We start from the raw sequence: 12924 nt of genomic DNA on the forward strand, positions 1-12924 counted from the left end.
AAGATGACCCCATATACTTGAAAATTCTTACACGTCTCAAGAACCGATTACAAAAGAATAAAAAAAAATATTAACAATTATTACATAATAAGTAAAAATTAGTTGGACTTCATTGTAAAGCGTCGTTTTTGGGTTTTTATCATAATTTTCTTTTTGCACAATAAACACGTAATGAACATTTTTTCATGAGCAATTTCGCGGTAAAATAATGTGATCTTAAACTATTTACTTCGAGTCGTCTTAATTAAAACAATTTTTAAGATTCAATCTCGTTTTTATTAAATCTGTCGTTTCGAATAACTGTAACGTGTACAATAAACACAAGTAGGCTCCATTATCCTGATTATTTCTGCCGCGAGACAGTCTTGCGTTCGGATCTGAAGGGCAGGATTGCCGTGAAGCAATTCGATAAGACGTTATATCTCAAAGCGTGGAATAGGTTTCAGAAGTCAATAGATTTAAGTAATATCAAGGATATGTGCGCGTGTTTTATATGTCTGATAATAAAGAACTAGAGATTCTAATCTTAAGTGTACACTTGAAAGGGTTAAAAAAGTAAATGTAAAATATAGTTAAAGAATTTTTTTTTAACTTTCCAAGATTTCTTTCATGGAAGCGTATGCTGCAAGAGGCGATTCAACAGGGGGTCTGCCTCCAATAATGTCCCAAGCCGTACCTGTTCTAGCTGACTTGTAAACTTGCACAACTCCCCTACCAACGACATCTGCACTCTGCTTTTGTGTTTTGTCTGTGAGCCTTGTGAATAGCTCGTCGTGTTCGGGGAATATCTTAACGTTCTTTGCCAATCTTGTATCTGTAGTACCGGGACATATAACGAGCACCCTGACTCCAGTAATCTTGTAGTTCAATTCATGACCCAGTGATTTGGAAAACCCTAAGACAGCAAACTTTGACGCCTTATACGAAACCAAGAACGGGTCTATTGTATACCCGTACACAGAAGAAATGTTGATAATCGTTCCGCCTTTTCCACCATTGTCTTTTCTCATGTACTCTCTGAACTTAAGGGACCATTCGATAAGAGCTATTGAGTTTGTCGTCAACGTCTTTCTAGGATGAAATTCGTCAACCACTCCTGCGCAATTTACCAAAATATCTACGTCGTAGTTCTTTAAGATTAGTCGGGAGACTTCATCTAGGTCTTTCGTGACGTCACACTTGATGAAAACCGCGCTGTTCTTTCCGTATTTTGCATTTAAAGTTGCCGCGGCATCTCGTCCTTTGGGCACATCGATGTCTAGTATGATTATGATCTTTGCTCCCTTTTCGAGAAAATTATCGGCTATTGCATAACCAATACCTCGAGCTGCTCCAGTAACAATAATTACTTTGTTTTTCACTTCGTATTGAGAATCTATTGGTTTTTTTGTGTAGCCAAAACACTGGTATGCAGAGATGGCGAGTACCAAGAATAGAAGTAATTTCATTTTGATCACAGCTATTATTTTGGTATACGAAGATACTCGGTGACGTTGTAATTAAAGTAATGAGTTATTTCTGCTTTAGAATTCCGAATTTATAGAGCTAATAACAGGAAACATCCTCAATAAATAAATATGCAAATTATTTTAAATTGAACTTGAATAAATATTTAATCTTTTGTCGAAGCACAAAGACTAAGAAGTAGCATCATTTTACGATGCATTTTGATCAATCATTATCACATCAATTCTTTGTTAGATCTCTGTTTTTCAATAACCTAATTATATAGTATTTCATTTTGTATCATTTGACAGTTTGTGTCTATTTGGCCAGACGAATCATGGTCCAGTTGATGTTATGTGGTTAGTGGAGTCCATAGACATTTTAAGGTGCCACTCATCTTAAAACATGGGCCGAAGTCTCAATTATGATACTTTTAACAGTTTCCCGCATTTCAACCCGGACAGGTCGACAGTGATATCGTACATCCAATGACGCAATCTCATTCTCTCTTCCTAGCTATTTATCCCAAATGGTGATGAGATCAGCTTTCCTTATTCTACTCCTCCACTTCGCTCTATCTTCGACAATCTCGTCGGCAACATTGCTTTCCCTTTTGTCCTTCAGTACTGCATCTTTCCACATTGTCTTGGGTTTAATTCTAAGTCTCCCAACGGGAAGGTCGAGCAGTAGTGCCAAATTTACGACGTAGTCAGATAGCATCCTTTCCTCCTCCTCCTCCTTACATCCAATAATGCAACGAAAAAAAAACTTGAGATGGGTCAAGGGCCAATCTGTTCACTTCAGTTAATATTCGAGTCGATTGTATATTAATTTCTGAACAATTGTTTTTGTTTTTTTGTGAGCGGTGCAAACAATAGAACTAATTAAGTTAGAATCAAACAAAAGAATATTAACTAAATTAATTATTATGTATTTAACGAGTTTAAAAGGGTGATCTGAAAGAATTTAAGTCAATTGGGTGTCTATTTACTCGTTATTTTTATTATAATATCTCTCATTCAGACGCAATCATCAGAATCCTCATAAACTGAATTTCTTTCCTTTGGTTGATACCCTTTATCTCCTTGGAGCAGATGATGTGACTTTATCTTTTGCTGTTTAAGAAGTAAGCAATTAAATTATGTATTCAGGGGGTTTCATCCTCCTCATAGTATGTGCGCACTAGTTTCGCAGCACCATCCAGATTTTGTATAGTCATGATTTTTTTTATTGAGATCCCCGCACTGAGTATGCGGAACTGTTGTAACCACCCTGACTTCCCGGAACTCTTTCTCAAATGTCCGATCTTCGCCCGGCAAAGAACCCTGTAGAGGTGTGAGGGATTACCGCGGTAAATACTAATATAACTAGACGCGCGGCTCACTCCTAGGATGCTCGTCATACGTACATAGGTGCATGGCCTCACGGAGCACATTCTCGTAAGGCTTAACCGACTAAAACCATTATACACGGGAGCCATCTTCTTCAATGTCGCAAAAGCGTTCGACAAAGCCTGGCATAATGGTTTGATTTTCAAACTATTCAACATGGGCGTGCTGGACAGTCTCATGCTCATCATACGGGACTTCTTGTCGAATCGCTCTTTTCGATATCGAGTAGAGGGAGCCCGCTCCTCCCTGCAACCACTCACGGCTGGAGTCCCGCAAGGCTCCGTTCTCTCTCCGCTCCTATTTAATTTATTTATTAACGATATTCCCCGGACGCCGCCAACCCAGCTAGCTTTATTTGTTGACAACATAACTGCTTACTACTCAAGTAGAAACAAGTACCTAATCGCGAGTAAGCTCCAGAGCGCAGCCTTGACCCTCGAACAGTGGTTCCGAAACGAAACTCAGCGAAAAGCACAGCAGTGTTATTTCAAAGGGGAAACTCACCGCTTATTTCCTCCCACATTAAGAGGAGAAATATCACACTCCCGATCACCCTCTTTGGCCAGCTTATACCTTAGGCCAGTAAGGTTAAGTACCTGGGAGTCACCCTGGATGCATTTTTAACATTCCGCCCGCATATAAAAACAGTCCGCGACCGTGCCGCATTTATTCTCGGCAGACTCTATCCCATGATCTGTAAGCGGAGTAAAATGTCCCTTCGGAACAAGGTGACACTTTACAAAACTTGTATAAGGTCCGTCATGACTTACGCAAGTGTGGTGTTCGCTCACGCGACCCGCACACACATATACACCCTCCAATCTCTACAATCTCGCTTTTGCAGGTTAGCCGTCGGGGCTCCGTAATTCATGAGGAACGTCGACCTACACGACGACCTGGGCCTCGAATCGATCCGCAAATACATGAAGTCAGTGTCGGAACGGTACTTCGATAAGGCTATGCTTCATGATAATCGTCTTATCGTTGCCGCCGCTGACTACTCTCTGAATCCTGATCACGCAGGAGCAAATCACCGTCGTCGCCCTAGACACGTCCTTACGGATTCATTAGATCCAATAACTCTTGCATTAGATACCTTCAGCTCTAAGACTAGGAGCAGACTGGGGAACCCCGGTAACCGTACGCATCGAACTCGACAAAGAGGTCGATGTGCAACCTAACCCGTGCATCAGCCCGCTGGGTTTCTCGGCGGATCTTCTCAGTGGGTCGCAATTCCGATCCGGTAGTAGATTCATTCGCGAAGCTATTGCTCTTGAGTTGTTGGGTCTCCTTCGGAGGCGCTCGGACAATTGTTAACAAATCCCACCCCCACTGGGTGAGCCTTTGCTCGCCCACCTGACCTGGTGAAACTGGAAAGGCCTCGGGGCCACCAGTAATCTTTCAATCATAAAAAAAGCGTATTCACCCATGGCTCCCATGACCCATGCTCCATCAAACTGTTATCGATTTAAAAAAATAAGAATGTTACGAAATTTTATGTGAAATTCACTAATTTTGTTGAAGTTAGGGCGCCTTCTTTTTTACATTCAACTACTTACTCTTAGTCTCAATAGCAGCTGTGTAATGTTTGAACTTAAAGAACGTGAACAGACATGCAGAATAAACAAATCGACACTTCCTCGTAACCAATAAATTTATGAAAATTACATTTTTAGATTTTCAAATACTTTAAAACATCGTTTATCGTTTCACCTAATAAAAAAAATATTATTTGCAATAGAACCAAAGATACTCAGAGTGCGTATTGTCGTATGTTCATCTTTACCGTAGTAATATATCGTATAGTGTAGGTAATGAGCCTTACGCGGGAAGCGAGGGACCGTTTAGCCGCGCGAAGGATAGGATTTATATTATTTAATGGACAGTAAGTATAAGATTAACCATCAACTATGTCATCTAGGTCAAAACGAATGATTGATGCAGTAATTAAACCGGTAAAACAATGTGATACGTTTGATTGGCAAAACCGGTAAACGCTAATAATTCAACTTATAGTGATGATGTGTGTACATCCAACCCTTTTGTGGAGGTTGCTATGAGGGTACAAGGTAATTTATGTGTTTTACAATATTATTAATGATTTTATGATTTAGTCTTCGCGATACGGTGGCTCGAAAGGCTACGTGGGTGATGCCGATGGTTTTCCGGGATACACCACTGGATCAGAACAAACCTGCCGGATCGGAACGCGATACAACGCCGACCAGGACTATGAACATAAGATTGACGCATTGTGGACACCGTAATGTGATATAATATATCTTATGGATTGTCTCGTGAATCTGAGATGCTCTTGACGAGAATATATTGGAATGAAGAGTTTGGGTTTGCGTTTTGATAACTGTGAACCGTTGATCGGAATATAACCTATATTATGTTAAATCACAAAAACTATTTGACATTTTAAATCCACATTCTTTAGAGCTTGATTATTATTATTTTTCTAGAACTCTCCATCTGATACTTGGAAAGTTTTTGTATTTTCATAGATAAAAAGAAGAAGAGACCGAGCGAGAGAGAGACAAATATTTCACCGCTAGATTGTACTAACATATTAAATGAGCTTTCTAATAAATTACAGGTACCAACAACGTCAAGAGCAGGAACGAAGGGATTTCACAATACATGTATAAGGACAATAAAGACTGCTACAAGCAAATTAAAAAAAAACGAGTAATTAGGTACTATTGGTATTGTTAGTTAAATATAATTTATTATGGGTAAGCAGTCCTTGTTCACAAACTTAAACAACGCACGATCGATTGTTGATTAGTTTTTTAACCACTGAATTAAAAAATAGTCGCACTTATTTCATTTATTTTACTATACTCCGATTTCACAGCTCACTCAGCAACGGATTACTGAGAAATCTAAATGATATTGTAAACATAATATCCAAATAAGTAATAGCTTCGAAGTTGTTGGATACATAATACTTTCTCTCCAAATAATTTGGTTATTTCTTTGTGATTAGTGTTGGAGAATTTTTAGTTTAATAAAAAATTGTATTTAACAGTATGACATATTATCTGTTTTACACTTAAAGCATTCTATGTATTACGTTTATTTTATATCTTTCTTATATTCTTTTGAAGTCATCCTGGCCTAACGGATAAAACGTCCGGTGCATTCGTGTTGAGCAATGCACCGATGTTCGAATCTCAGGCGAGTACCAATTTTTAAAGAAAAAAATACACAAATAAACAATAGTTTTGAAGTTTAATTTCACGATAATCTCTATATATAAAAATGAATTGCTGTTCGTTAGTCACGCTAAAACTAGGGAACGGCTCGACCGATTTGGCTAATTTTGGTCTTGAATTATTTGTGGAAGTCCAGGGAAGGTTTAAAAGGTGAGAAAATATAAAAAAAGCTCGGAATTATATAAAAACAAACAATTTTGTTTTTCCTTTGATGTGTCCCCTTGATGTGTCTTTTGTTTATCGATTGAGGCACTACGAAGTCTGCCAGGACAGCTAGTCTTCGATAAATAAATAAAGTGGCATTAACACTAATTTGAAAACAATAAATAACATAATTGTGCTAGTACAATTCTCTTTATTCATAAGCAGGGGCATTAACGGGAAGTCGTCGTGGCCTAATGGATAAGACGTCCGGTGCATTCGTGTTGAGTGATGCACCGGTGTTCGAATCTAAGGCGGGTACCAATTTTTCTAATGAAATACGTACTCAACAAATGTTCACGATTGATTTCCACGGTGAAGGAATAACATCGTGTAATAAAAATGAAACCCGCAAAATTATAATTTGCGTAATTACTGGTGGTAGGACCTCTTGTGAGTCCGCGCGGGTGGGTACCACCACCCAGCCTATTTCTGCCGTGAAGCAGTAATACGTTTCGGTTTGAAGAGTGGGGCAGGCGTTGTAACTATACTTGAGACCTTAGAAGTTATATCTCAAGGTGGGTAGCGCATTTACGTTGTGGATGTCTATGGGCTCCAGTAACCACTTAACAACAGGTGGGCTGTGAGCTCGTCCACCCATCTAGGCAAAAAAAAGTCGAAGTACATCTAACCAATCCAGGGAAAATGTGTCACGCCAGCGATCAGCTTAGAATGATTAAGATTTCTATAAATTAATAGATTTTTCTCTATTAAAATTTGATGGTAAAAAAATATATTTAAAAAAAAATATATATGGGTGGACGAGCTCACAGCCCACCTGGTGTTAAGTGGTTACTGGAGCCCATAGACATCTTTTTTTTTTTGTTGCCCTTGTAGGCAGACCAGCATACGGCCCACCTGATGGTGAGTGGTTACCGTCGCCCATGGACTTCAGCAACGTCAGGGGCAGAGCCAAGCCGCTGCCTACCGCAACGTAAATGGGTACCCACCTTGAGATATAAGTTCAAAGATCTCAGTATAGTTACAATGGCTGCCCCACCCTTCAAGCCGAAACGCATTACTGCTTCATGGCAGAAATAGGCAGGGTGGTGGTACCTACCCGCGCGGACTCAGAAGAGGTCCTACCACCAGTAATAAACTTGCTGAGCTTCAGAATCATATCTAAGAAATCCTACTCGAATCGTGTGAGACTATTATGTTGGTATTAAATTTTAACCATAATCCAGGTAACACACAATTCACTAGCTTGATCTGTCAGCATAATTATCAGTGGCTTCAAGACGACCTCATATACTTGAAAATTCTTACACGTCTCAAGAACCGATTACAAAAGAATAAAAAAAAAAATTTACAATTATTACATAATAAGTAAAAATTAGTTGGACTTCATTGTAAAGCGTCGTTTTTGGGTTTTTATTATAATTTTCTTTTTGCACAATAAACACGTAATGAACATTTTTTCATGAGCAATTTCGCGGTAAAATAATGTGATCTTAAACTATTTACTTCGAGTCGTCATAATTAAAACATTTTTTAAGATTCAATCTCGTCTTTATTAAATCTGTCGTTTCGAATAACTGTAACGTGTACAATAAACACAAGTAGGCTCCATTATCCTGATTATTTCTGCCGCGAGACAGTCTGGCGTTCGGATCTGAAGGGCAGGATTGCCGTGAAGCAATTCGATAAGACGTTATATCCCAAAGCGTGGAATAGGTTTCAGAAGTCAATAGATTTTAGTAATATCAAGGATATGTGCGCGTGTTTTATATGTCTTTGATAATAAAGAACTAGAGATTCTAATATTAAGTGTACACTTGAAAGGGTTAAAAAAGTAAATGAAAAATATAGTTAAAGAATTTTTTTAACTTTCCAAGATTTCTTTCGTGGAAGTGTACGCTGCAAGAGGCGATTCAACAGGGGGTCTTCCTCCAATAATGTCCCAAGCCGTACCTGTTCTAGCTGACTTGTAAACTTCCACGACTCCCCTACCAACGGCATCTGCACTCTGCTTTTGTGCTTTGTCTGTGAGCCTTGTGAAGAGCTCGTTGTGTTCGGGGAATACCTTAACGTTCTTTGCCAATCTTGTATCTGTAGCACCGGGACATATAACGAGCACCCTGACTCCAGTAATCTTGTAGTTCAATTCATGACCCAGTGATTTGGAAAACCCTAAGACAGCAAACTTTGACGCCTTATACGAAACCAAGAACGGGTCTATTGTATACCCGTACACAGAAGAAATGTTGATAATCGTTCCGCCTTTTCCACCATTGTCTTTTCTCATGCACTCTCTGAACTTAAGGGACCATTCGATAAGAGCTATTGAGTTTGTCGTCAACGTCTTTCTAGGATCAAATTCGTCAACCACTCCTGCGCAATTTACCAAAATATCTACGTCGTAGTTCTTTAAGATTAGTCGGGAGACTTCATCTAGGTCTTTCGTGACGTCACACTTGATGAAAACCGCGCTGTTCTTTCCGTATTTTGCATTTAAAGTTGCCGCGGCATCTCGTCCTTTGGGCACATCGATGTCTAGTATGATTATGATCTTTGCTCCCTCTTCGAGAAAATTATCGGCTATTGCATAACCAATACCTCGAGCAGCTCCAGTAACAATAATCACTTTGTTTTTCACTTCGTATTGAGAATCTATTGGTTTTCTTGGGTAGCCAAAACACTGGTATGCAGAGATGGCGAGTACCAGAAATAGAAGTGATTTCATTTCGATTACAGCTATTATTTTGGTATACGAAGGTACTTGGTAACGTTTTAATTAAAGTAATGAGTGATTTCTGCTTCAGCATTCCGAATTTATAGAGCTATTAACAGGGAACATCCTCAATAAATAAATATGCAAATTGTTTTAAATTGTCCTTGAATAAATAGTTAATGTTTTTAAAAAGATCGAAGCACAAAGATTAAGAAATAGCATCGTTTTACGATGAATTTTGATCAGTCATTATCACATAATTTCTTTGTTGGATCTCTGTTTTTCAATAACCTAATTATATAGTATTTCATTTTGTATCATTTGATAGTTTATGTCTATTTGGCCAGACGAATCATGGTCTAGTTGATGTTAAGTGGCTAGCGGAGTCCATAGACATTTTAAGGTCCCACCATCTTAAAACATGGTCTCAATTATGATACTTTTAACAGTTTCCCGCATTTCAACCCGGAAAGCAAGGTCCAATTCGCTCTGTCTTCGACAATCTCATCAGCAGCATTGCTTTCCCCTTTGTACTTCAGCGCTAAATCTTTCCACCCTGTTTTGGGTCTACCTGTAGGTCTCCCACCGGGGAGGTCAAGCAGTAGTGCCAAATTTCCGACGTAGTCAGATAGCATCCTTTCCTCCTCTTTCTCCTTACATCCAATGATGCAACGAAAAAAAACTTGAGATGGGTCAAGGACAGATCTGTTCACTTCAGATAATATTCGAGTAGATTGTATATTAATTTGTAAACGATTGTTTTTATTTTCTTGTGAACGGTGCAAACAATAGAGATAATTACGTTAGAATCAAACAAGAAGAATATTAACAAAATTAATTAATATATAATTAGCGAGTTGAAAATTCGTGATTTGAAAGAATTTAAGTCAATTGGGTGTCTATTTACTCGTTATTTTTGTTATAATATCTCTCATTCAGACTCAATCATCAGAATCTTCATAAACTGAATTTCTTTCCTATATCTCCTTGGGGCAGATGATGTGACTTTATCTTTTGCTGTTTAAGAAGTATCAATTACACTGTATATTCAGGGGGTTTCATTCTCCTCATAGTATCTGCGCACTGGTTTCGCAGAATCACCCAGATCATGACTTTTTGGACCCCGCACTGAGTATGCGGGACTGTCGTAATCACCCTGACTTCCCGGAACTCTTTCTCAAATGTCCAATCTCCGCCCGACAAAGAACCCTGTAGAGGTGTGAGGGATTACCGCGGTAAATACTAATACAACCAAACGCGCGGCTCACTCCTAGGATGCTCGTCATGCGTACAAGAAATGCACCGCCTCACGGAGCACATTCTTGTAGGGCTTAGCCGACCAAAAACCGTTATACCCAGGAGCCCTCTTCTTCGATGTCGCAAAAGCATTCGACAAAGTCTGGCACAACGGTTTGATTTTCAAACTATTCAACATGGGCGTGCCGGACAGTCTCGTGCTCATCATACGGGACTTCTTGTCGAACCGCTTTTATCGATATCGAGTAGAGGGAACCCATTTCTCACCGCAACCACTTACGGCTGGATTCCCGCAAGGCTCCGTTCTCTCTCCGCTCCTATTTAATTTATTTATTGACGATATTCCCCGGCCGCCGCCGACCCAGCTAGCCTTATTTGCTGACGACACAACTGCTTACTACTCAAGTAGAAACAAGTACCTATTCGCGAGTAAACTCCAGAGCGCAGCGCTGACCCTCGGACAGTGGTTCCGAAAATTGCGCATAGACACCAACCCAGCGAAAAGCACAGCGGTGTTATTTTAAAGGGGAAACTCACCGCTTATTTCCTCCCGCATTAGGAGGAGAAATATAACACGCTCGATCACCCTCTTCAGCCAACCTATAGGTACCCCGGGCCAGGAAGGTCAAGTACCTGGGAGTCACCCTGGATGCATCCATGACATTCCGCCCGCATATAAAAAGAGTCAGCGACCGTGTCGCATTTATTCTCGACAGACTCTATCCCATGATCTGTAAGCGGAGTAAAATGTCCCTTTGGAACAAGGTGACACTTTACAAAACTTGCATAAGGCCCATCATAAGGCACGCGAGTGGTGTTCGCTCACGCGGCCCGTACCCACATAAACACCCTCCAATCCCTATAATCACGCTTTTGCAGGTTAGCCGTCGGGGCTCCGTGGTTCGTGAGGAACGTTGACCTACACGACGACCTGGGCCTCGAATCAGTTCGGAAATACATGAAGTCAGCGTCGGAACGGTACTTCGATAAGGCTATGCGTCATGATAATCGTCTTATCGTTGCCGCCGCTGACTACTCCCCGAATCCTGATCATGCAGGAGCCTTACTGGTGGTGGGACCTCTTGTGAGTCCGCACGGGTAGGTACCACCACACTGCCTATTTCTGCCGTGAAACAGTAATGCGTTTCGGTTTGAAGGGTGGGGCAGCCGTTATAATAATACTGAAACCTTAGAACTTATATCTCAAGGTGGGTGGCGCATTTACGTTGTAGATGTCTATGGGCTCCAGTAACCACTTATCACCAGGTGGGCTGTGAGCTCGTCCACCCAACTAAGCAATAAAAAAAAGCCAGTCACCGTCGACGCCCTAGCCACGTCCTTACGGATCCATCAGATCCAAATAACCTTTGCATCAGACGTCTTCAGCTCTAACACTAGGAGCAGGCTTAGGGACCCCAGTAATCGTACTCGTCGAACTCGACAAAGAGGTCGATGTGCAAGCTAACCCATTCATCAGCCCGCTGAGTTTCTCGGCGGATCTTCTCAGCGGGTCGCGATTCCGATCCGGTAGTAGGTTCATTCGCGAAATAATTGCTCTTGAGTTGTTAGGTCTCCTTCGGAGGCGCTCGGGCAGTTGTTAGCAAATCCCACCCCTCCTGGACGAGCCTTTGCTCGCCCACCTGTCCTGGTGAAATTGGAAAGACCTCCGGGCCACCAGTAATCTTTCAATCATAAAAAAAGGATGCTCGCACCGCAGATTCAGCGAGGCAAATCGACGATCTGACGTCGGCAGTCACGGCCAGAAACATCATGTCTTGTCTAAACGCGATACATCGCCATTCTGTCCTTCATTGCTCTTGATGTCGATACCGCTTTAATCGCTTCTCCGAATTTGAAAATATCCTTCAATCGGAGCTGTATTCTCTAGTATTAAATAACAATTTGTTACAAGTCGTTCTAATTCAGGCGCGGATGCGATTATAAAAGAATTTCGTTATTTCCTTATGGAATTATGAAGTAACTAGTTGCACCCGTCCGCTTCGCTGGGCATTTTAAAATTAACATTAATATATTTTCTCACCTCCACAAAGATTTTCATCATTAACGCCCCCGCAACTGGTGTAGGGAGTCCAACGCTCATATAAATATTAGCTTATCCATTAAGAGCATGTATTTTTTACATGGATACCGAGTTTCAAGTTAATCAGTAGTGATAACGGAACATCCGTAATAACCACTGTAGATTTATATATTAGTACTAGCTGACCCGGCAAACATTGTTTTGCCATATATGAAATTTCTAGGGAATTTCTAGTGTAGAAAAAAAAAACTAACTTATTGTAAGTGTGTAAGGATGTGGTAAATGAGTGAAAAAGGTATGTAGTGCTGTGAACGATGAGGGAATATATAATAAAAATAACAAAACCTCATTATAACAAAAAAAATGTCCAAATAAAATAAAAATATGTTAGAGGGGGACAATCCTAATCACTTAGGGGTATGAAAAATAGATAGTAGCCGATTCTCAGGCTTACTGAATATGCATAAAAAATTTCATGAGAATCGGTCAAGCGGTTTTGGAGGAGTATGGGAACGAACATTGTGACACGAGAATTTTATATATTAGATAGACATTGCTAAATCTGTATGTTTTCCTCACACAACCTTATCTCTGCTATTTGACATCTCTGCTAGTTTGTCATAACATAGGTGGCAGAATTGTAACTACTTTTACGGTTTCATTTTACTTTTTTTCCGACATATCGAATAC

The 12924-nt window shown here is 40.2% G+C and overlaps 3 protein-coding genes across 3 annotated transcripts in view; 1 reads left to right on the plus strand and 2 right to left on the minus strand.

Moving 5' to 3' along the window:
- Positions 1-5750, plus strand: part of LOC114242785 (cell adhesion molecule Dscam2) — a 264526-nt gene extending 258776 nt beyond the window's left edge. The window contains exon 37 of the mRNA XM_089727900.1: positions 5440-5750. Coding sequence (XP_089584026.1) covers positions 5440-5491 — 52 coding nt within the window. The 3' untranslated portion in view covers positions 5492-5750. The remainder of the gene's footprint in view (positions 1-5439) is intronic.
- On the minus strand, positions 516-1539 carry LOC149503023 (15-hydroxyprostaglandin dehydrogenase [NAD(+)]-like). Its single transcript, XM_089727470.1, has one exon. It carries the CDS (start codon positions 1446-1448, stop codon positions 588-590), a length of 861 nt encoding a protein of 286 aa, XP_089583596.1. The 5' UTR covers positions 1449-1539; the 3' UTR covers positions 516-587.
- A 2002-nt stretch (positions 5751-7752) lies between the features above and the next one.
- On the minus strand, positions 7753-8979 carry LOC114242849 (15-hydroxyprostaglandin dehydrogenase [NAD(+)]-like). The gene has a single exon (XM_028174144.2). The coding sequence runs from the start codon at positions 8946-8948 to the stop codon at positions 8088-8090; it is 861 nt and encodes a 286-aa protein (XP_028029945.2). The 5' UTR covers positions 8949-8979; the 3' UTR covers positions 7753-8087.
- Between the last annotated feature and the right edge of the window lie 3945 nt (positions 8980-12924).

This window comes from Bombyx mandarina, chromosome 05, assembly GCF_030267445.1.
Source record: "Bombyx mandarina strain Sakado chromosome 05, ASM3026744v2".
Lineage (NCBI taxonomy): Eukaryota > Metazoa > Arthropoda > Insecta > Lepidoptera > Bombycidae > Bombyx > Bombyx mandarina.

Coding starts and splice junctions, on each gene's coding strand:
- LOC149503023 (XM_089727470.1), bottom strand. CDS start 1,448: ATGAAATTACTTCTATTCTTGGTACTCGCCATCTCTGCATACCAGTGT.
- LOC114242849 (XM_028174144.2), bottom strand. CDS start 8,948: ATGAAATCACTTCTATTTCTGGTACTCGCCATCTCTGCATACCAGTGT.